Genomic DNA, 26,247 nt, shown 5'->3' on the forward strand with positions numbered 1-26,247 from the left:
AAATAACACCAGCATTCTTCACAGAGCTAGAACAAATAATCCTAAAATTTGTATGGAACCAGAAAAGACCCCGAATAGCCAAAGCAATCTTGAAAAAGAAAACCAAAGCAGGAGGCATCAAAATCCCAGACTTCAAGCTATACTACAAAGCTGTAATCATCAAGACAGTATGGTACTGGCACAAGAACAGACACTCAGATCAATGGAACAGAATAGAGAACCCAGAAATGGACCCACAAACATATGGCCAACAAATCTTTGACACAGCAGGACAGAATATCCAATGGAATAAAGACAGTCTCTTCAGCAAATGGCATTGGGAAAACTGGACAGCAACATGAAGAAGAATGAACCTGGACCACTTTCTTACACCATACACAAAAATGAACTCAAAATGGATGAAAGACCTCAATGTAAGACAGGAAGCCATCAAAATCCTCGAGGAGAAAGCAGGCAAAAACCTCTTTGATCTTGCCTGCAACAACAACTTACTCAACACATCTCTGGAGGTAAGGGAAACAAAAGCAAAAATGAACTACTGGGACCTCATCAAAATAAAAAGTTTCTGCACAGCGAAAGAAACAATCAGCAAAACTAAAAGGCAACACACAGAATGGGAGAAGATTTTTGCAAACGACATGTCAGATAAAGGGTTAGTATCCAAAATCTATAAAGAACTTACCAAACTCAACACCCAAAAAACAAAGAATCCCGTGAAGAAGTGGGCAAAAGACATGAATAGACACTTCTCCAAAGAAGACATCCAGATGGCAAACAGACACATGAAAAAATGCTCCATATCACTCATCATCAGGGAAATACAAATCAAAACCATAATGAGATACCACCTTACACCTGTCAGAATGGCTAACATCAACAACTCGGGCAACAACAGATGTTGGTGAGGATGTGGAGAAAGAGGATCTCTTTTGCATTGTTGGTGGCCATGCAAGCTGGTGCAGCCACTCTGGAAAACAGTATGGAGGTTCCTCAAAAAACTAAAAATAGAACTACCCTACAACCCAGCAATTGCACTACTAGGCATTTATCCAAGGGATACAGGTGTGCTGTTTCGAAGGGACACTATTGACAATAGTCAAGGTATGGAAAGAGCCCAAATGTCCATTGATGGATGAATGGATAAAGAAAATGTGGTATATATATATATACAATGGAGTATTACTCGGCAATCAAAAAGAATGAAATCTTGTCATTTGCAACTACATGGATAGAACTAGAGGGTATTATGCTAAGTGAAATTTGTCAGAGAAAGAAAAATCATATGACTTCACTCATATGAGGACTTTAAGAGACAAAACAGATGAACATAAGTGAAGGGAAACAAAAATAATATAAAAACAGGGAGGGGGACAAAACAGAAGAGACTCATAAATATGGAGAACAAACTAAGGGTTGCTGGAGGGGTTGTGGGAGGGGGGATGGGCTAAATGGGTAAGGGGCATTAAGGAATCTACTCCTGAAATCATTGTTTGACTATATGCTAACTAATTTGGATGTAAATTTTAAAAAATAAAAACAAAACAAACAAAAAAGAAAGTGGTAAAAACTGTACCACCGACCACTGTAAAATTTTCTTGATGCTTTTTTTTTTTTTTTTTTTTTTTTTTTTTGGTATTGAGAATCTGTTCTCTAGGTAAGACGTGTAAAAAACCTATGTAAAAAATATTGTAAATAGAAGATTTATTTGAAAAACTTGGAATCTTGGAAAATAATTTTGGGAAGTATTAAAAAATTATTATGAAGTCCACTAAAATCATCAACAGGGAAGTGTAGGCATACATTTATTTACGAAGAGATTTTCTCTGGTTGAAGGAGAAGAAAAAACATTTAGAATGTTATAAAATGGAATGGCATGACTAAAGCCACTGTTAATATTCTGTCTACAGTAAATATTACTTTTGGGGCCCTTAATTAATTCGTCCATATCTAGGACTATGACACTATCTAGGATTGTTTAGCTTTTTATAAAATAGCTAACACATTCACATGGTTTAAAAATCATAGTGTGAAATAGCCCCCCATGTCCTCCCTACCCAGACCTCTTCCCCACAAAGGCAGCTGCTTTAGTAATAATGTCTTATTTGTCCTCTTGGAGATTTTTAATGCATATAAGCATTATTTAAATCATTTATCTATGCTAATATTTAATAATATACTATTTAATATTTAATAACAAATTTATTACTATTTAAGATTAGCTAATCTTTTTTAAAATGTTTACTTTTTAAAAAAATGTTTTTAAAAAAATCTTTATTTATTTTTGAGAGAGAGACAGAGTGTGAGCAGAGGAGGAGCAGAAAGAGAGGGAGACACAGAATCTGAAGCAGGTTCCAGGCTCTGAGCTGTCAGCCCAGAGCCCGATGCAGGGCTCAAACCCATGAACCGTGAAATCATGATCTGAGCCAAAGTCCAACGCTCAACCAACTGAGCCACCCAGGTGCCCCTAAAATGTTTCATTTTGAGAGAGAGAGAGAGCACACGTGCAAGTGCATGAGTTGTGGAGGGGCAGAGGGAGAGAGGGAGAGAGAGAACGACAAGCAGGTTCCGCTCTGTCAGCTCAGAGCACAACGCAGGGCTCGATCCCACAACCTGAGCCTAAATCAAGAGTCGGAAATCAAGAATCGGACATTCAACTGACTGAGCCACCCAGGCACCCCAAAGATTAAATAATCTTAATTGAATATATTATCAATGGCTCAATATAACTAATAATACTAGTATTTAATTCATTAACTATGTTTGGAGCTCTTTCCACATCCACGCAAGCTTTTTCTTGTTCTCTTTTACAGTCCTGGAGACCTCCACTGTATGGCTGTACCTGAATTTACTGAACCGGTCCCCTACTGAAGGACATTTAGGTTGTTCACAATCTTTGGCTACTAAATCTTGCTTTGAGCAATAACTTGGTAAAAATGTAATTCTGCATGTATGTAGGGGCATCTTTGGGGTAAATCTCTAGAAACAGAAGAGCGGAGTCAAAGAGTGCAAGCATTTTTCATTTTCACCAGCATCTCTAACTCACTGCTGCACACAGGTCATACCAGTTTATAGGAGTAGGAGAGGGTTTCCCCACATCTCTGACAAGACCTTTCAGATTTTTGCCAATCTGATAAGTGAAACATAATGTGGCTGTGCAATGCGAAGCCACATTTCTCTTTTTGAGATAGGTTGAGCATATTTTCTTATTTTTCAGAACTACTTATTCCCCCTTTAGGATGTGATCTATGATATTGTTTTGACACTTGTTTCAATACCGTTTATTTCATAATTTAACTCTCCATACAGAAATGCAAAGCCTGTGGACACCTGCGTGGCTCAGTAGGTTAAGTGTCCAACCTCGGCTCAGGTCATGATCTCACAGAGCCTGCTTTGGATCCTCTGTCTCCCTCATTCTGTCTCTCTTCTCTCTCAAATAAAAGCATTCAACAAAAAAAAAAAAAAAAGAAAGAAAGAAAGAAATGCAAAACCTCATGGCTCCCAATTTGAGTTTTATTTTTTTTCCTTTATTAGCCTTAATTTTAATTTTTTTGCTGTTTTAAAGCACCAAATCTTGAATATATTATAAATTCTCTTCTTCCTAAATTGATGATTTTTTTCCCTTTTCATTTCCTTCCTTCTGCTTTCTTTTGATCTATTTTTGGACTTCCTATTATATACCACTAATAGGAACCACTATTCATGACCCTGTTCTGTATTTTCTTACTTTCATTTTTTAAAGAGAACTCTTAGAGACCAATGGTTAGTTTCTTGATTTCCTTCCTCCTTCCCTCCCTTCTATAATGAAAGCACTTCAATTTTTACATTTCCTTCTGAGTATGAGGTCAGTCACATCTCTTGAGTTTTGCTACATAATGTTCTATAGTTCTTTTTAAAAAGGCCTATACTTGTAGTATCAATGTCCTTTCTGATTCAAGTGTTATTTAGGAAGTATTTTGAACATGTTTGCTTTTCAAAGTGATTGGTTTAAAAAATTTTCATTATAAAATAAAAATAATGTGTATTTATACACATAATGCTAAGAATGTAGCTTGTCTGCAATTTTAGAACTAAGTTTTTTCTTAGTCTTTCAAAAACCAAATAGGAATTAATTTTTATATTATCCTTATGTCCTTCTCCTTGTACATCACTAAACGCTACTGTGCCAAAAGGTCTGACTACATATCAAAATGAAGGAAAGTGTGCTAAAATTTCCACGAAGGAGAGGAAGATGTGTCATGGGGATGTAACATACAGCACGGTGCCTATGGTAAATAATACTGCGTTGTATATTTGAAAGTAGCCAGGGGAGTGGATCTTAAAAAGCTGTCATCCCCAGAAAAAAACTTTGTAATTATGTATGGTGACAAATGTTAGCTGAACTTACTGTAGTGATTATTTTGTAATATGCACAAATACAGAACTATCATACTGTATGCCCGAAACTAACAGTAAGGACACCACATTAAACAAGAGAAATAAAGACGTTACCTGAAACATATCCGTATCTTTATCATGTGTGTATTCCACCACCACAGTCTGATTCCTTGACAGAGTATACGATATACTGTGTTGACCTTTGCAGCTGATAGCCTAATAATGAAATAAAAACATAGACATTCAACAAAATCTCATTTCAACAACTGCAATTCTGTTTGTAGTTAACAAACATCACTCTGCCAGCCAAATCAATACAAGCCAAGCCAACGTGTTTTTTGTTTGTTTTTAATCAGAACCTGTTCCTGTGCTGTGCCCTGAATTAGACAAACTAACAGCCATGACTCCGGTTTTACCCAATACTGTATCTTCATATGAACAATATTTAAGTCAAATCAAATTTACCAGTTTGCAAGACTTGATTTAATCATGTGTCACGAAAAACATACATTTTCTCCATATCACCGTAACTAAATGATAGAAATTTTAGATTAATAGGGTTTATTCAAAAATTTATTTTGGGGTGCCTGGATGGCTCAGTCAGTTAAGCACCCAACTCCTGGTTTTGGCTCAGGTCATGATCTCACAGTTGTGAGATCAAGCTCTGCACCAGGCTCCACGATGAACGTGGATCCTGCTTAAGATTCTCTATCCTCCCTCCGCCCTTCCCCTGCTCATGCATGCATGCACTCTCAAATAAAAAGATAAGAACAATAATTTAACACTACAGCAGTAGGTCAATGGCATTTTGTTACACCTTCCCCATGCAATAGAGATGATAATCATAGTAAAAAAAAAATATCACTGCAAAATGTAAATGTTCTTTAAGGATTTCTCTATATCCATCTGGCCAATGATAATCATACAAGATTCAATATGGCATTGAACAGAGTATAAGTAGTTGTTTAGCCCAGATATTTACTAAGTTAATAAATAAGGAAACTAAGTCAATTTCATCTTTTCTGTTTTTAGACTAAAGCTAACAGTCTTCTTCAAAGAATCTAGAGGCCAGTAATACAATATTCTTATTGTCTCCACAATAATATATTTGAACACATCTTAAGTTGTGGTCACACACTTTTAACACTTCCACATTAACAAAGAAGTTTATTTAAATTGTACTCCAAATTATTTCAATTACATTTTATCCATTCTACTTCAACCTCATTTATCTTCATTTCTACTCTTTTACATTAAGTATAATAAATAAAATTTTAATGAGCCTTTCTATTAAACATTTATTGAGTAATGACACTATGAAGACCAAGAAAGCATTTGGAAGTAGCTGGACATAGAAAGCATGTTAATGAAAATGTACTCTGAACATTTATATTTGACTAATATAATTGCTTAGTGCCAAAAATAGTACAAAATTCCAAATCAACTTTGAAGTTAGCCTGGTTAATCTCATGGTTATTTAATCATCTGCCCTGAAGAACTTCGTGACTGAACTGTTTTGTTCTACGTGCTTCATTAAGACAATATAAGTATTAGAAATAATTTAAATATTTAATATGGCCAGAAATCTAAAACAGACTCCTTGGACTACTCAAGCCCACTAATAAAAATAGCCTTAAATTTTCATTGGTCTGAGACCAGTAAATTCAATGGTTTTGATAAAAGTGACATTTTTTTGAAAGCCAAGCTAATAAAGAGCTATTTTCAAGATAAATAGACAATGGATGTTTATAGCTATATGAAAACACCCACTTTAAGAAAAATAATTTTATTCAACTCAAACTTATTAAAACTAGCAATCGGGGGGTGATTATTTATAAACTAATTTTAGGTTTCCTGAAAAAGTGTCTATTGCATTTAGAAGTATTCAATTTACAAATATCTCAGCCCAAAACACAACTTTCATGACGCATACATTACATGAAGAAGAAATGTCTGTACTTTGTCAATTACCTGCACACTGAGAAGCTAACAAGTGCCATAAAAGAACTCCCTTTAAAAAGTTACACCTTTTTGTATGATTGTACCTTCTTAAGTACAGTGTTTCTCAAACTTCCATCAAAGCTGCCTGAACTGGAAGAGAGTCACCTGAACCTTGGAGACATCTGAGAAAGTACCCTGCAGTGAAGTTTCTCATATTAAAACATTTTACCTTAAGATTATTATAAATTTTGTATTCTCCTCCATAATATACTGGCTAGTTTTAACAGTTAAACATTTCCAAATTTTCTGGGAAACTAATGCCCCGGGAAGACTTGCTGGGCTCACCCCATAACCTGGCATAGCCCTGGGCACGGGACCCCACAGACACTTCCAGGCCACTCTGGGAAATACCTGCAAATGGCCATTTTATAGGCCCCAAGTTGTTAGTGGGCCCCATTGTTCTAACTTGTTTATTCAAACTATTCTTGTGACCCAAGTTATGAAAAGGGCTACTGATAGAGAAGCCATACCCAGGAACTGCTCCCAGTACAGGGAAGCACACAACCTAGGCGACCCCCGGCTGCTTCCCCTCAAACATGGAAGCAAGCACAGAGACTCTGAACCCTTGAATGCCTGATCCAGGGCACCTTGCGTGTTGAGCCCACATAAAGAAAATTTACAGTTTCAAGCTTTTGCCCACTTTTTATGTGGCTGAACGTGAACAACTGGGGAGTTAGGAAAGGTGAATGCTTTTGGGTTAGGGAAATGCTTTTCCTGAGACTTTTTGATGAAGAAAGTACCAGCAGCGGGCTATATTCCAGATGCCTCTGACGTAGGGAAGATGGAGAAGTGGGAAAAGAGGTTCTGCAGGGAGAAACGAGAAGGTGGTGAATGGCTCTGAGCTGGCAGGTAATGTGCTCCCTGTGGCAGGGATGGCCAAAGAACTTCAGAATGGGAGTGACCTCCACCTTCGCGCAGCTTCCAGTTCTCACCGTGACTTCCCTCTGTGAGTGCCGAGCCAGGAGCTCACTGCCTGTCCCGAGTTCTCAGGGCTGGTGTTGTGACATGTTTCACCCGCAGGAAGAAGCATGGTGATGAGCTGGCCCTTAGAACCCTGGGAGTTAAGCCGGGACTGAGATCTGGAGTAAAAGGTGGCAGTCAAAACCAGGCCACCTGAAGCCATTGATGGCAACCTCAGAAACAAATGGAGAGATGCAGACTTCCCTGGATGACACACACTGGGCTCACGTGATCCTGTCTGCATATTAAAGCCAAGAGTGGGGCCAGATTTGGTCAGCTGGGGAGAAAATTAGAAGACCGTGTAAGCTTGAAATCTGGTTTTGTTTTCTTTCTGGCAAGTATCTAAGGCATTACGCTCTTTTCTTGTTAGAAGTACCCATTTTTCAACAAGACTTTTAACATTTAAAATACGACTTTCAGGGGCGCCTGAGTGGCTCAGTCGGTTGAACGTCCTGACTTCAGCCCAGGTCATGATCTTGGGGTGACTTCCAGCCCTGCGTTGGGCTCTGTGCTGACAGCTCGGAGCCTGGAGCCTGCTTCCCATTCTGTGTCTCCCTCTCTCTCTGCCCCTCCCCCGCTCATGCTCTGTCTCTGTGTCAAAAATAAACATTTAAAATACAACTTTCAGAAATTCAGCTTCTAGTCAATTACAGATTCACGGACTTGAGTCCACCATCGCAGGTATCTCGGAAATAAAAATTTCCCCAAAGTAACAAGTTGCTTTGAACTCTACTTCTGAAATATACAGGGGAGTAGTGAGGCCTTCTCTTGGCACTCACTAGAATGTAGTTCAAACACAATTACTGTGACATAATGTAATTTTTATTACACTAACTCAAACTTGGAAACTAGGTGCTTTAAAATTGTAAGGAAAACCAGCCCAACTTCCCTGGTGGCCAGTGCTGATTTCCAGTATCCGCTTTACTGCTGTGAGGAGGGGGCAGAGACGATGACTCTCTCTCACTGCCCTGTGAGTGCCTTTATCTATCCTTCCGTCCCCAGCACTGAGGGCCCGGCAGGCATTCAACGAATGTCAGACAACTGAATGAGCTGCTACAGATACAAGGTGAGATTTAAAGCTTCCTTCCTCCTTCCTCAGGTCTCCCCTCCCCTCCCCTGCCCTCCTTTTCATCTGCAAAGGTACCCACAGTGACACCTCGGCTTAAATTTACTGCAGGTGACTTTTACTGGGTTAAAAATACCACAGTTGGACAATTACAGATTAGATAATTACAACTACAGAGCCACAGAATAAAGGATTCCAACTTTATCCAGCTTCTGACAGTCAATCATGGCAGGTCCTTTGGATATTACATATATATACACATATATATACACACATATACATATGTATATACACACATATATACATATACATATGTATATGTATATGTGTGTGTGTATGTGTGTATGTATGTGTGTGTGTGTATATATATATATATATATATATATATATATATATATATATATGGTGTAGGAGCACTAACCTGCGATCCCAGGTGCCCACACTAGGACCCTTCAGAGCCAAGACAGTTTCTTCCCAGCCAAGGATCTACATTTTCTTAGCTTTACTCGTGTCTCAGACTCTGTTCAGCTCAGCCTCTGCCACTCAGGAGAGCTACAACTGGTTGTCCTGGTTCAACTCAGACTAAACGTCAGGGAGTTTTCTGAGCTTCCAGACTCTAAAACAAACGTGGCTCATAACGTCTACAGAATTTTCTTGCTCATATAAAACAGAAGATACGTATATAAAAGCACATATGGAGATATAGAAAATGTAATGATGCCAGAAGGGCAATCCTGTATGACGCAAAATGGGATGGATACAGGTTTTCGTGGCAGCCAGAGAGTTCTCACACAAATTCTAAGAGTGAAATGATCAGATATTGTGTTTGTTATGAAACAGTGGGATCAGCTCTCAACCACAGAGTAGAAGGGAAAGGCCCACTGCAAAACTAACTGGTTTCTAGAAAATACTATTTATTAGTTATGATTTAGCCTATCTAATTCAAGCTCTATAAGGCTGCTAAGTGAGCCTTTATCAACTGTGTAGGGAGAGAAAATGGAATTCATCACTGTGACAGACATTGCTGGTTACCTACTTAGTGCCTTTCTCCCTGCTGAGCTGGTTTTCCATGAAAAAGCCTGAAAACGCCAATCTCCTAGGCCCTGAAACTTGCACAGGGAAACCTGACCCAACCCTAACCAGCAGGACTTAGGAGAAATCTGGTGTGGACCTCCTGGGGATGGGAGCCATCAGGAGACTTCTTCCTTTCTCTGTTATTAAAATGTCACTGTGACATGTGGAGTGGAGGTGGCCATCTAGTAACATGGAAAGGAGGTTAGAAGACTCTCAGGAAGGTGGACAAAGCCCTGACATCTTGGAGCTGAACCACACCTGGAACTACCTGCCCCAGACTTCTTCTGAGAGAAAAATGAGCATTTTAAGTTTGTTTTTAGTTGGTGTGGACTGCAAGTAACAAAATACCCATCCCTATATATTGTTTGGCCCTAACTTTCTCCTCCTGGGTTTCCTATTTCAGTCAATGGCACAACCATATTCCCGATCACTCACACTTAAAACAGCCCTCTCTTGCCACTGTTGTCCATAGACAATCAGCATTAGTGTAATTAAAGTCAGGAGCACTGATTTTACTGCATCAAGGCAAAAATCAAATACAAACGGAACAATATGTAACATTTCATGCTTTCTCTTCAAATATGAAGTAGTTGTTGGGCAAAACTGATTTATTCCCCAAAGGAGTTTTGCAACCAGCTCTTTTACAGACTACAGCTTTCTGCTCTGGAGATTACTAGGCATCACCGAGTTCATCTTTCCTAAATCTGGGCTGCCCTTGGGAACTTGCTTGACCACAACAGAATGCACGAGAAGTGACATATAGAGCTTCCGAGGCTGGGACATATAGGACGTGTAGCTTCTCCCCGGCACAGCACCCTGGAACCCTCGCTCTTGGAGTCCCGAGCCCCCACATGAGAAGCGCAGCCATCCAGAGGCCACCATACTACAAGGGGAGGCCATGCAGATGGCAATGCCACGTGGGGAGACAGAGGCCACGGAGCAGCAAGACCCAGACACAGGGATGAAGAAGCCACCTTGGGAGTGGATCCTCCAGTTCCAACTGCCCCCAAATTCACCATGTGGGTCAGAGAGACACTGCCCATGTGGGCCCTTCCCAAACTCCTGATTCACAGAATTATGAACCAGATCAAGTAAGTCTGTTGCACAGAAAAGACAACTGGACCAATCAGTTTTCAAGACCCATCGGTGGTAGAGCCTTTCTTCTGTCTTAGGTGACTTCTCACTTACGACACCATGGGGCTGCGTGCACTCCCCTTACCTCTGTCCGAGGCTACGGGACTGGGTATAGGGACCACAGCAGGTAGCATAGTGCCTCACACAGAGCAGGGGTTAGGTTTTTAAGGGCAGTTTCATGTGCTCCTGAACGTAAGCTAAGAGGCGGCTGTCTGTGGTTTGCATAAATAGTTTCACTGTGATAATCTTCAGTTGTTGAATGAGATGTAACCAAATTTTATATTGGTATTTAAGATTAATATTTATAGACTAACACATCAAAGAAATATGTAAGGCATTCTCAGGGGAGGCAAAGCCAGCCAGACATGTCACATGGACAATATTCATTCCTTACACATTTGGATCAGGAATAGAAGGGATACTTAGAAAGGCAGGAACAAAAAAATAGCCACTGACATTAGACACTGAAGCCAAACTTTGGCAAACCACAAGTACTGTGTATACCAACGGAGCATGCCTTACTAGAGTAGATCTCATTTAAGGGAATACCGTATCTGTGTATGTGTGTGAATCTGAGTTTCAAATGAAAAGGAACGAAATTCTTTTTCTTCGAATCCATATCTAATTTTTCTATTAATGTGTCTTTCTTAGAACCAAATGACTCCAGGGCTTAATAATCTCCCTTGTCTAGACATCTTGGATGCTAACGATCACAGGACCGCAGTTAATGCTCCGGGCCACACAGTGTTTGCAAACAGCAGCGCCCTGCACGGTTTTCTCCATGAGTAGATATAATTAGTGCTGTGTTTGCCTCTCCAAAGAGACACCTGCTGTGGCTTATACACTGAAGGAACCTTTTCCAAATAAATCTCAAAGTCTCACAGAGCTGCTCTGAAGAGTTTTGGCATCACATGTCCGAAGATGGTGGTATTCTGTGATGCTGTTCACTGAGCCCCCTCCTTCGGTTTCCAACAAAACATCTCAGGAAGAAGTCAGAGGTGCTCTCACAGCATCTGTTAGATCTGTTCCCAATGGGAACGTTCCTAGGAAATGTCTGGTACACTCTACTCAGGAAGCCAGGAACACCTTTGTCTTCTGGGTTCCACCAAGAAAACTATGAGCTTGTGTTCCCAGCAGCCTTCTAAATGATGTCCACAACTCAGCACTCTTTAATAAGGCATCGTAGAGTAAGTATAGTCTCCCTGGCCAATTATTCTGCATGTTTAAGGCATATTTTTAAATTTTTTTAATGTTTATTTACTTTTGAGAGAGAGAGAGAGAGAGAGAGAGACAGAGAGAGAGAGAGAGAGAATGCACACACGCACGCACGAGTGGTGGAGGGGCAGAGAGAGAGAGAGGGAGACAGAATCCAAAGCTCTGAGCTATCAGCACAGAGCCCGCCATGGGGCTCAAACACACGAACAGTGAGATCATGACCTGAGCCGAAGTGGGACGCTCAACCACCCAGGCACCCCTAAGGCAAGTTTATTTACAGTCGCTTTAACTGTTAGTTCTAATTTGTAAGTTAGTATTTCAGTTGCAGAGAGGACCTGATAAAATGGATAAATAACTACGTTGACCTCTGACAGCCATTCCTACGACAGGGTGAATTGCCATAGAAACAACATTTTAATTGGTATGAAAAAACATAATGGGAACTATTTGGGGGTAGGACTGAATAAGGCCAACGAACTGAACCTTTTTTGTCCAAAACCAACTTCTGACATTTATGTTTATGGCACATTTATGAGCAAATGGATGAGTCTGCTGAGAACTGCACAGCAGCTTGGAAATAAATAACTGCTGAATGATTTCACCATCCAGAGCAGGGTGTCCATAACGATGCTGGGGCAGTGCAGCAGGGGGCCAGAGGGTATCGGCATATATGGGCACATGACCGCTGCCCTGGGAGCTCATCAGGGCCGCATAACCTCGCTGTAATAGTCATCCATAACCCAGCACATGCCTGGACGTTGGGCAGAAGCAGCCATTCGTGCTAGATGGTTGCCTCACTGGACTTCCTGGTTTATCCTGCTGAGCTCCAAGTTCACGTGCATGATAGGAAAGGGGAGTAAGACCACGTGTGGACACTGCAGAGATCAACTTGGTCAGTGGACTCTGATGTTGAGGAAACACACACACGCACACAGACACACACACACACACACACACACACACACACACACACACACACACACACTGGACCCCAGATTTGAATCCTAACACACAACTACAGCCAGATTACAGGACCTCTTTGATTCTTTTTCTATCTTTACAATTCAACAGAGGGAATTAATGTCAGCAGCACTGATTTCACTGGATTCAAAGCAGAGGGAATGAGGTATAGAACATGGCATTTTCTCTCCTCAAATACAAACTTGTTCTTAGATCACCACTTCGTGACCCAAAGAGGTTTACCATCAGTTCATCGTAGTCCATAACATATGCTTTGGGAATTACGATTCTGTTTGGCTTTAAATATATGTTGGATATTGACTGTATTAATTAGAGATAATCTCGGTATGACAAACATGTTTTTCCAGAACTAATGACTTTTATGTCAGGCTGACAAGTATAATTAGGCAATAAATCCTCAATCAGTCTGGCTCAAACTGCTGCAGGAAAGATGAGGTCTCTGCCATCCTTGTCAATTTATGTATAAAATATGTATGAGTGCTATTTCTAAAGAGAAGAGGTGGCTAAAGGAATTCATAATTTGCACGAACATACTCTTTAAAATATACTATCTTTTCAAACAGCCATATTTCAAACAAGTGCCTGAGCCACAGGTATGATTCGAAAGTCAGGAAGCATTTCACTCAATAAATAAAGTAAGATAAGCCTATATGTTAGAGGCAATGGTTTGAACTTGGCATTGGACTGCTCCCACACCCGTCTAGGATCGGCTCACTGAACTATCTGATAAACCTTGGCAGAGAACTTACTGCATGCACAGGCTGGGGAGGACATGGTCAATCCATCCAGCACATGCAGATGCCAGAGAAGATAAGAAGATTTGAGGAGAACCTGTTTCTAATTTGGAGTCACTCCTAACTATACGGAAGCTGGATTTGATGAGTGGTACCAGTCACAAGAGACAACCTCAGACATAGTTCAGAAAACACGAAACATCCACGGCTGTAGTTGGAGAGGTGGGCGAGAACACATTCTTATGCCTGTGGAGATCTGCCCCGAAGGAACTCTATCACTCACGCTGGATGAAAAGCTCCTTGCGGGCAAGAACTCCTGTCTTTTCAAATCAGCCTTCAATTCAGGTGGTATACTGTGTAACAGCAAAGCTCAGGGTGAATTCCCACCCCCCCATCTGGACAAGATATTTAAGGTCTCCATGCTTCAGTTTTGTCATCTTACAAGTGTTGGTCCTGTGTCCGGGAAGGTCACTGCTGTCTAAAGTCGGAGATGCTTCAGTTATATCTTATCATAAAGCACTGAACAAGTAAAATGTCAGATTCCAGTCTGTACGGATTATTTCACATAACAGGCATCTTTAGAACCTACTAAGCTAACCTAATGTGCAATCTCCTCCTTATTAGTTGCCTTCTTTGTCTCCTCTCTTTTGGAAAACAGGACTGAAGGGCAGTTTTCCCACACAGGAACATTGTGGCAAGGTCACACGTTGGCACATTTAACATGCTCATGTTACCAATCATATGCTGGACACTAGTCACCATAAGTGACAGCCTATTTCTTTTTAAAATTTCTTTATTAAAAATAAGTTCATTGCAAGGCTCAAACTCATGAACCGTGAGATCATGACTTGGGCCGAAATCAAGAATCAGCGGCTGAACTGACTGAGCCACCCAGGCACCCCAGTCTATTTGTGATGGTGACTTTTCAAGTACACACTTTACTGCAGGTTCTGTAGACATCTTTCCACACTGATGGAGAGGCAGCTCCCACAAAGCAGGAGGGGGTGCAGGAGGGACAGTCCCGCAAGTGCAGGGCAATGCTCTGGAGCTCCACCGATCTCTATGCACACAGCAGATGTGAGAACTAATGGGGACCCAGGGTCAACCCCACAGCAAGGACCACCCCCTACATCCATGGTAACCTGGAGAAGAGTGTGTCATTCTTCAAAAAAGCAGTGCTTTTGCTTTTGGACCGGTTATGGTTCTAGATATGAACAAGGAGGAGCAAGGTAAGAAATGAAGATGCGATATTCTTGCAAATGCCAAGTATTTCCGTGAAAATTAAAACAAAGATGGGATTCCTTACTGCCATACACCTTCAGACAGAGATGCCTAACTGCAGTGTCCCATAAGAACAGGAGTTGGTAAACTTTCTGGAGAGATATTTAATTAGTCAATGGACAACATTCTCAAGGATGCATGTGAATCTGTCTGCGGCAACACGTGTATCTGAATCAAGTACATATTTGCAGACATATGAGTTCCTTGACACAGGAAACAAAGCTAATTGAAAGAACGGACCCAAATAAATATGAATTATAAGGAAGAAGAAAGCATCTTGCAAATGACTAAGTTGGAATGATTCATTGTTCAGAATTCCATTTACATACTTCTTTTTAAATAATGCGTACACTGGGTAAAATGCATGTATCACTCCAAGACATACATAAGTCAAATCATTGTGCTGCACCTCTTAAATTTATACAATGCTGTATGTCGATTATATCTCAATAAAAACTGGAAAAAACTCCAAGGGTTATCTTCTTTCTAAAAAGCACTGGAGAAAAAATATGTAAGTATCCACCACAAACTATGCATTACAGTGAGTCAGTAGTAAATGCAAGCCCTAATTTATTGCCATGAGCAGGCAAACTTCCAGATGGTATAAACTGAATCGGATATGAAGCGACTTTATACTAAGATACTCAAAGATGTGCCATATGATTGTTTTAATATATATGTAGGCCAGTTTATCAACTGTCAGAAAGATGCCGTGAGTAATGAAGAATAAAAGGGCTGAAATTTACCCTTGCTCAAAATAAAATACAAGACCTTATTGATTATTTATAGTGACAGAAGCTAAAGTCCTCATTTAAAAGATGTTAGGTTAAAAAAAGGGGAGGGGTAACGTTTTAAATTTCCCCCTCAATTTACTTTGATTTTTATTTTTAAGGCTTGGCCTAGATTTAAAATTTGTCCATCTGCTGAAGAACCTCATTTTCTTCAAAAGACCACATCACAGTTATACAGAAATGTGAAAATATTTCCTCCCCAAAGATGACATTTATCTTGGCAGTTGGTATTTTCAAGATGTGGAGCTTGCTGGAATCATACAAGTTCCAGTCCTAATACACAAAGTTTTGAGCAAAATTATGGCTGCCTTTCCTGGGAAGTATAAGAAAACATACATGTACCTACCACCACACAAGCCATCCATAAATGCTTTTGGGAGATGCCTGGATATATTCTTGGATGTTACTCCTCAACCCTAATTCAACTGAGCGTCTTACAAGGGTCCTTATTATTTGTGTGCCCTTGGTCCATATTCTGAATCTATTTCTTTCCCTGTAAAATACAACTACCTTGAAGGGTTGTTGGAAAAACTAAGATAACGTGTGTAAAGGACCCAGAGTACAGTGCCCAACATGCAATAATTATATTAAGCTATTTTTATTACTAACACATTGACAATTTCTACTGGATAATTTAATCACATAGGGTCCCTCAGGCTCTTAATTGATTTGTAAGGTAAAGAATATTTTTAATTAGGTAATATCTTCACAAAGTACTAAATGTTACCAATAGTCTGCTCCTTTCAATTCTAGGTCTATCATAGGGAGAGGCACTAATTTCTTGTGTATTCTTCCAGGGAAGATCTGTGCCTATACTAACATAGTAGATATATTTAAACAATGATAATAGCATATTATACACATATATACACTAATATATTGCTATTAGTGTTGTCTCCTTTTTGATATAGTTTGACTTATCTAATTATTTTTTCCTATTTTATAGGTGATGCTATAATAAATATTCACGTATTCATTGTGCATATAGGGGGACAGATCTATAGGATAAATTCTAGAAATAAAATTACTGGATTAAAGGATATATAAATATTCAAAGTTATCATCAAACTGCTTTTCACAGATGTTAAATCAATTTAAATTCTTACCAGATGTATAGGAGAGTGTATTTTTCCTACCTCACCAACATAGGGAGTTAAGTTACCGTTATGGTCTCTACTGTATGATATGTGGAAAATTAGGTCACTGTGCTTTCACTGAACATTTCTACTATAATAAATGAAGGTAAACATGTTTTAACATGCTTAAAGGCCATCTCTTCCTTTACTATGAACTGTTTACATCCTTTGCTTATTACTCTTGGAATAGTCTTTTTCTTATTGATTTGTAGGCACTCTTCATATATCAAAGAGATGACCCCCCCACTGTTGGCAATATGAGTTCCAAATTTTCCTATTCACGTGACTTTTGATTTTACTTAAGGTGGCTTTTTTGCCACGTAGATTTTTTACAAGTTCATACAATGAAACTTTTGTTGTTTGTTTTTATGGTTTCCAGATTTTACCTCATAATTAGCAAGGCTTTCTCACTCTGAGATAAAGCAAAGAATTTTCAATTTTGCTTCAGCACATTTATGATTTTGCTGTTTAGGTTTAAAAATATTACTTGAGTAACTTGTCTTAATAGTCAGGAGTGCCAGTAGAGAAGACAGTTTCTGTTTTCATTATATAAAGGTCATATTAAACACATATCACACAAAATTTGTTTCTTTTCAATGCACTGCCCCCCCAATGTTTTAAGGAAATGATGTTATTTGATATATAATAATCTTAACAGACTGTCATTGGATTGTACTCCTTTTCATTATATAGAACCCTTCTTTAATACTTTTTTTTTTACCCTGAATTCATTTATAGACTGTAACCTCTGCTTTGTTTGCATTTCACTGTATGTTCTCCATAATTTTACCCTGAATCTAAGCCACTTTCAGATGTACCTTATACACAGCCTGTAATTGTATTTTTCTCTATGTGATCCTATTCTTTTAATATGTAGGTTTAGAACATTTATATTTATTGATAAGTACAAGATATATGCTATATTTTCTGCATGTATTGCTACTACTGTCTTATTAAAAACAGCTTTACTGAGGTAGAATTGAGACACAATAAATTGCATCTACTTAAAATGTATAATTTAATAAGTCTTGACATGTTTATATACCTATAAAACCACCATTACAATCAAAATAATGTACATTCCCATAAACCACAGAAATTGTCTCACCACGCTCCTCTGTAATTCAATCTTCCCTGCCAGGCCCTCATACTCAGGCAGTCAATTAACTGTTTTCTGTCTCTACAGACTAGTTTGTATTTTCTAGAATTTTATAGAAATGGAATTTTAAATTATGTACTTTTTGGGGGATCTGGCTTCTTTTATTTAGCATCATCATTTTGAGATTCATTCATGTTGCTATATGTATCAACAGTTCATTACTGTTCACATTTTATTGTGAAGTGGTACTCCCTTTTAAGGATATAGTACAATTTGTTTATATAATTCATCTGTTGATGGATATCAGGTTCTAGCTTTTGGCGACTACAAATAAGGCTGTTGTGAACATTTATGTAGATGTGTTTGTATAAACATATCCTTTCTTTTCTCTTGGGTAAATACCTAGGAGTAGAATAGCTGGACACATGGTAGGTATATGTTTAGCTTTTTAAGAAATTGCCAAATTATTTTTCAAATTGATTGCAGCATTTTGCATTCTGATAAGCAGTGAATGTGAGTTCCAGCTGCTCCACATCCTGTCAGCCCTTGGTATTGCTGTCTTTCGATTTTAGCCATCCTTATGAGTCTGTAGTGATAGCTCATTGTGGTTTTAATTTGTATTTTCCCAATGACATTGTCAATCTTTTCATGTGCTGCCAGCTCTATATATTCTTTGGAAAGTGTTCAAGTCTTTTGCTTATTTTTAAAAAATTAGGTCTTCTTACAGAGTTTTGAGGATTCTTTATACATTCTGAATGCAAATTCTTTATCAGATGTATTTCCCCCCACTCTGTAGCTCCTCTTTTTATTCTCTGAAGAGTTTAGTTCAAAGAGAAGTTCTTAATTTTTATCTCTAATAATTTTTTTTCTTTTATAAATCATACTTTTGAGTCTAAGAAATCTTTGTCTAATCCAAAATCATTAAGGCTTTTCTAGGTTTCCTTTTAAAAGTTTTAGATTTAGGTCTATCATCCATTTTGATTTAATGTTTGATCTGATAAAAGGTATGGATCAAAAATCACATTTTTGCATATGGATGTCCATTCCTAGCATCATCTATTTAAAAGGCTATCTTTTTTCATATGAATTGCCTTTGCATCTTTGTTGAAAATCAACATATATGTGTGAGTCAATTTCTGGACTCTATTCTGTTGATCTGTTTTTGTTTTTTTAATTTTTTTTTTCAACGTTTATTTATTTTTGGGACAGAGAGAGACAGAGCATGAACGGGGGAGGGGCAGAGAGAGAGGGAGACACAGAATCGGAAACAGGCTCCAGGCTCTGAGCCATCAGCCCAGAGCCTGACACGGGGCTCGAACTCACGGACCACGAGATCGTGACCTGGCTGAAGTCGGACGCTTAACCGACTGCGCCACCCAGGCGCCCCTGTTGATCTGTTTCTATTATCTTTACATCAATGTCACACTGTTGATTCTTGCAGCTTTAAAAATTTTCAAAACTATTTTTTGTTTTTATGTTTCTGCATTTTCAAATGAATATTTTGCAATCAGCTTGTCAATTTCTAAAGCTTTTTTTTTTTTTAAACATGTGTTTAGTTTTTGAGACAGAGTGTGTGCGTGTGAGCAGGGGAGGAGCAGAGAGAGAGGGAGAGAGAGGATCCCAAGCAGGCTCTCACTGTCAGTACGGAGCCAGATGAGGGGCTCAAACTCACCAACTGTGAGATCGTGACCTGAGTCAAAATCAAGATTCCAACGCTTAACCAACTTTGACCCACTCAGGTGCCCCTTAGCTTGTCAATTTCTGAAAGAAAGAAAGGAAAGAAAGGAAAGAAAGGAAAGAAAGGAAAGAAAGGAAGGAAGGAAGGAAGGAAGGAAGGAAGGAAGGAAGGAAGGAAGAAAGAAAGAAAGAAAGAAAGAAAGAAAGAAAGAAAGAAAGAAAGAAGAAAAGGAAAAATAGCCTATTGGAATTTTGATTGGGATTGTATTGAATTCACAAATAATTTTGGGAAGAATTAACAGTACTGAGTTTTCTATATATAGCATATTTCTATAAACATGGTATATCTCTCTACATATTTAGAAATATGATATATATTTTAGCAATGCTTTTTCATTTTCAGTGTAGAAGTATCTTGCACATTATTTGTTAGAATCATCCCCAAGTACTTAATTCTTGTTATTCGTAGCAGTTACGTTCTATAAGGTTGTTGCCAACAATGAATTAGTGAATATCTTGGAAAAATGCAGGTTCTTGTGAGCTTTTAATCACATTTTTGTCAATCGATCAATACATAACCTTGTTTTATGTGTTTCTGTTTAAAGATACCTTGTTTAATACGTATTTCTTATAAATAATGGTCTACTGGGGAATCTGGGTGGCTCAGTCAGTTAAGCGTCTCTCAGTTTTGGCTCAGGTCATGATCTCCTGGTTCTGTTGAGTTTGAGCCCCACACTGGGCTGCGCTGACACTGCAGAGCCTATTTGGGACTCTCTCTCTTCCCCTCTCTCTGCCCCTCCCTCCCCCCCTTAAAATAAATAACTTAAAAAAAAAATCATTGTCTACAATATGAAAGCTGAAATAACAAGACAGATTGAAAACTTTTTCAACCTCAGCTGGCAACTCAACATTTTTACCATGCTGCCCATGCCTACAAATAACTGGGAAGTTCTACACATATAGATTTTACCAAGGAAATTTGCAAATATGAACTCTATGAATAATGAGGATCAACTGTAGTTTGCATTTTTTTTAAAAAATTTCTTTTTAATGTTTATTTTTGAGAGACAGAGCATGAGTGGGGAAGGGGGAGAGAAAGAGGGACACACATAATCCAAAGCAGGCTCCAGGCTCTGATCTGTCAGCACAGAGCCCAACGCGGGGCTCAAACCCACAAGCCATGAGATCATGACCTGAGCCAAAGTTGGACGATTAACCGACTGAGCCACCCAGGCACCCCTACATTTTTAAATGCTATAGTAAATTTTTTTTTTAAATTTCTATTTCTGAGCTTCTGTACTGTCATTTAAAAAAATCTTTCACATTATGGTCTGGTTTTTGCCTTAAATTCTTTGTTTTATATGATTACTTAGAAGAGTTCTATTTCTATTCTTGTGGTTACTTTTTTGTATACAACTATATAAATATGGTTGTACTCATTAACAGAAGCAATGATAAGAATATTTGAATTATCTCTCTACCATCCTCCCACATATTTTTAATTGATTTTATAATTTTTTTAACCATTTAATATACTTATATCTTTAAGTGACAGTTTTTGTCTCCCAGCAGTACCATCTGAGGATATTAGCATGCATACACTACCTCGCACCCTTTCTAAGTCTTCCTGTCACCTTTATTAGTATTTCTACATTGTCAGACTTTATGACATTGCCCTTCTGTGGCAACCAAGTTCTCTTTTGTTTTGGCCCTACAGAGCACAATGAATTTGATGCTGAGATGCCAGTCTCTTTGCCACAGATTCTGCATTTACCTCCTCGCTTGGCCGAAATTTGTCTTTTGGGAATTTCTTCAGTAAGGGCTCTTAAAAACCCCGTATCTTCAATTCTCACATGTTCATCAATATTTGTCTGTGGGCTGTATATTTAAAAGAAGTCTGGAATAAGTAAAGAGATCTTGAGTCATTAGATTATGAAACCCTCAGGCAAATGAGTCAAAGCATCTAGTGTAGCGCCAAGGACCTTCAGAACAAGCGCAGGTGAACAGGTCACTACCAAAAATGGATAAAAGGTCTCGTATACAAAAATGCCTTGTTCTGTGTATATTCTATCTTAAAACTTTTATATTCTGGCTATATTTGTTAAGAATTTCATCCAAAGAAATCTTGTATTATGTATGTTACATAATACAAGAATCAGGGGCGCCTGGGTGTCTCAGTCGGTTAAGTGGCCAACTTCGGCTCAGGTCATGATCTCGCGGTCCGTGAGTTCGAGCCCCGCGTCGGGCTCTGTGCTGACAGCTCAGAGCCTGGAGCCTGTTTCGGATTCTGTGTCTCCCTCTCTCTGACCCTCCACTGTTCATGCTCTGTCTCTCCCTGTCTCAAAAATAAATAAAAAACATTAAAAAAATTTAAAAAAAATACAAGAATCAAATTGTGATGAAGACAGCAGTAAGACGTAGTGTGACAGTGGAAAGAACGTCAGATCACGAGCGAGATACTTAGGGTGACGGTAAGCCCCCTGCAACTCCCAGAGTCCTTGGGCACATTTCTGGTAAAAGAGGAAAGAAGTGGCACAGATTTTAAATGCCATTTTCCATTGTAAGAATATATTCTAGGTATGGAGAAGAATTATCTTTATCATTCCCTCCCCAACTTCAGCTATTTATTAAAATTAGCTTACATTCCTTGAGACATTAAGGACTGAAAGACAAGAATGGGGGTCAGGGTCATCTCAATGAAAATAGCCCGATGTGGAAAATCTATAGGTAATCCATTTACACACAATCAAACAATCAATAGGAAAGTAAAACGGCTTGGTATTGAGTGTGGTGGGGACTGAGATCTGACTTGGCTATTAAGTCATTAAGATGATTACTATTGATCAAAAGGTGTATCCAGGCAGTAGATAACACAAGTTTATTCCTTGGGTGATGCTGTGGAACAGAACTCCTCGAACGGCCACTAAAATGACCAGGGTTAATGCTGTGTTGCTAAGTATAGCTATCTAGCTAAAAGGAAGTCACATGAAAAACAGATCTGCCTTAGGACTCTGCCCGTAGACTGTGGCCTAAAATAAACCTGCCCTACATCTAATGTTTTGGAAAGAGAATATAAATAAATTTGATGAATATGCGTTGCTATCTAGTGGATGGAACCTGTGCTGAATGGTAAGCCCACAAGATGCCACCCATTGAAGAAACTTCAAGAGTGAAACTACATGATGGGGTGGGTGCCTGGGTGGCTCAGCTGGTTGAACATCCGACTTCAGCTCAGGTCATGATCTCATGGTTTGTGGGTTCAAGCCCCACATCGGGCTCTGTGCTGACAGCTTGGAACCTAGAGTCTGCTTTGGATTCTGCGTCTCCTCTCTCTGCCCCTCTCCTGCTCATGCTCTCTCTCAAAAAATAAGTAACATTAATTTTTTTTTTTAAAAAAAGTGGTAAAGCTACATGAGACCAGAGCAGACAAGTCTCATTTATGGTACTTGGGAAGTCAGCCATTTCTAAGTCACATATTTACATGTTAATTAGAGTAGTAATACACAATGCACAAAATACTCTGCTTGGATACAAGTGTAACTAAAAATAAACAGATTCATAAAATAAGGTAAACACCTGCACCTTAATAACCAAATTAGCAATAGTTTCTGCATCTACAGTGCTTTCTCAAGGTAGAGTATTTGCATGTATGTTATTTCACTTAATTATTTGATCCACACAACAACTATAATATAGACATAATTATCCCCATTTATCAAATGAGGAAATTCACTTGGAGAGGATAAGTGATTTCCTTAGTGCATGGGTGGGTCTACAATTGCCTTGCATACTCTATTTTATTTCATTGTTTGTTTTTTGTTTTACAAAAGAATTTCCAAATGGGGGGGGAGAGACTTACATACATTTTCATAATCACTTACAATCTCTGAGATCATTGTTTTGCAAATCCCTTCAAAAGTGATACAGTTGTCACCTATCAAACCCTCTTTCCCTCAGTAGGAAGGAAGAACCAGAAGTGAAGCCAGAGGAGAACCAGGGAAGTATGGTATCAGGGAAGCCAAATTTATAAGAAATGAATTACAAAAGCAAGCCATAATCAAAACAGTCAGCTGGGGCAGAGAGATTAAGCCGGAGAGATCAGGGAGGCCAGTGAATTTAGGTCATTTGTGCAGTCTCAGTACCCAATTAAAAAAGTATTAACACAAGTTGAAATTTAGGCACATTCTTCAGAAGTTTCTAGAATCTCCTTGACAATACACCATCCTTGCCAATACCATCCAGTCTAAAAAACTTCCCAAACTGAATAGCCTGGGAAGCTTTGTGGTAGGTAGAAACCTATCTTTCTGCAGCCAGAACATTTAGGGGGAAAAAAAATCCAATCGCTCTCATACAAGAGTCCTTCAAATATCTAAAGACAACGGTTTGGATCTCACTTCCAATGTTTCCTTCTCTTAGTGAAACATCTCCCATTCCTTCCAATTTTCTTCAAAACTCCTGGCTCCAAGTCCTTTTATTCTCCTGGGGAGAATCCAGTTCTGTCCATCTACATTCATTTCGAGGTCTCCATACAGAACACTTCCATCTACATATGCTGATTACAACGAGCAAACAATTCTGCTTGTATCACTTCAGCATAAGATTGTATTAGTTTCTCAAGGCACTCATACTACTCACGTGAGTTTATGAAAAACTGTTTTGAATACCTTAAAAATAAGCTCTAAGTGTACTTTACATTTAATAAAATTCACCAATTTTAAGCAGTTTGATGACTTTGACAAATGGTCATGTAACCATTTCTTCAAGATTTAGCTCCATCCCAAATAGTGCCTTCATGACACTTTGCAGCCAATCCTGTTCCCCACTTTCCCAACAATCACTGGTTTGCTTTTCTGGAGTTTCATATAAATAAAAACTTAGTCTTCTGTATTTAGCTTCTCTAAATTACCAAACGCTTTTAAGATTTACGTCTGTTGCTGTGTGTATACATAGCTTGTTCCTTTTTCTTTTATAGTTGTATTCCATTGTATTAATATACTGTAATTTCTTTATTCATCAGCTGATGGATATTTACATTATCCCCATTTTTGTGCTATCATGAGTAAAGCTGTGCATATATATTTTCAGTTCTGGGTAAACATGGTCATATGGTGAACAGAAAATAACTCTTATTATTTATTTACACTCACAACACATTGGACACCCAGTGTGTGAGTTTTCCACACCATGCCCTTCTGTTACCACAGACCCCAAAGGTTGAAGGTTCAGTCCTGCAAGATTGTCTCCACTTCAGACATCAATCACAAGTACTAGGTCCCCAGGTTACTCACAACTTTAGTCCAACTTGGCTATAAATCGATGGTTTCTATGACCCCCCCTCCCCATCTCAGGTTCAATAATTTGCTACAGCAACTCACAGAACCCAGGAAAAGTGTACTTATTATTACTGATTTATTACAAAAGATATTCCAAAGGATTCAAATGAACATCCGGATAAAGAAGTACAAAAGAAGAGGTCTGGAGGCGTCTTGAGTGTAGGAGTTTCTGTTCCCTTGGAGTATACCACCCCCCCGGCACATGGCTGTGTTCGCCAATGCAGAAACTCTCCAAACACCATACTGTTTTTATTTTTTTTAAAGTTCACTTAGTTTTGAGAGAAGAAAAGCATGGGGGAGAAGCAGAGAGAAAGGGAGACAGAGAATCCCAAGCAGTCTTAGCACTGTCAGCGAGGAGCCAGACTCGAACTCACGAACCATGAGATCATGACCTGAGCCAAAACCAAGAGTCAGATGCTTAACTGACTTAGCCACCCAGGTGCCCCAAACACCAACCTTTTTGTGGAGGCTTTATCATGTAGGCTTATGATGAATTATTAATGCAATTTCTAGCCCCTCCCCTCTCTGGAGAATGGGGAGGGTGGGGGTGAAAGTTCCAAGCTTCTAATCATGGCTTGGTCTTTCCAGTGACCAGCCCCCATCTAGAAGACCACCAAGGGTCATCTCATTAGAATAAAAGGTGCTCCTGGGTGGCTCAGTCAGTTAAGCTCCGACTCGATTTCAGCTCAAGTCATGATCTCATGGTTTGTGGGATTGAGCCTTGTGTCAAGCTCCACACTGACAGCTTGCAGCCTGCTTGCGATTCTCTTTCCCTCCCTGCCCACCCCCCACCATGCATACACACTTACTTTCTCTCAAAATAAATAAATAAACTTAAAAAAAAGAATGAAAGCCACACCTCTTACCTGAGACATCCCAGGGGATTTATAAGCTCTGTGTCAGACACTCCTATCACTTAGGAGATTACAAGGATTTTAGGAGCTCATGTCAGAAACCAATATACATTTGTTTCACATGTTATAGGTGTACATTCACTTGCACGCCCCCAAAAGAAAAATCTGGGATTTTGATTGGAATTATGCTGAATCTATAAATCAATTTTTAGAAAACAGACACCTCAAGTCTTCCAATTCACTAACATGTATCTCTCCATTTCATTTAGGTCTTTTCCAGTTTATCTCAATGTTTTGCAGTTTTCATCACGTAGTGCTGCATATATTCTATTTATGGCCACGTATTCCACACAATATTTTGAGTGCTTTGTTTTCAAATTTTCCATTATCAACAGCTCAATGCTAGTACAGAAAAACAATTATTTCTATATATTGGTCTTGCATCTTATAAGCCCACTAAATCTCTATTAGTTTGAGATTAAAAATTTTTTTTTTCTCTTGTATCCACTGTAGGATTCTCTATACGGATAATCTTAT

At 38.9% G+C, this 26,247-nt stretch overlaps 1 protein-coding gene across 1 annotated transcript in view; it reads right to left on the reverse strand.

Moving 5' to 3' along the window:
- PELI2 (pellino E3 ubiquitin protein ligase family member 2) overlaps positions 1-26,247 on the reverse strand; it is a 197,163-nt gene that overhangs the window by 26,854 nt on the left and 144,062 nt on the right. The window contains exon 3 of the mRNA XM_047079598.1: positions 4,489-4,590. Coding sequence (XP_046935554.1) covers positions 4,489-4,590 — 102 coding nt within the window. The remainder of the gene's footprint in view (positions 1-4,488; positions 4,591-26,247) is intronic.

The sequence above is a fragment of the Lynx rufus genome, unplaced genomic scaffold (genome assembly GCF_022079265.1).
Source record: "Lynx rufus isolate CCGP_SWC_20201006 ecotype Redwood Valley unplaced genomic scaffold, mLynRuf1.p SCAF_17, whole genome shotgun sequence".
NCBI classification, from domain to species: Eukaryota; Metazoa; Chordata; class Mammalia; order Carnivora; family Felidae; genus Lynx; species Lynx rufus.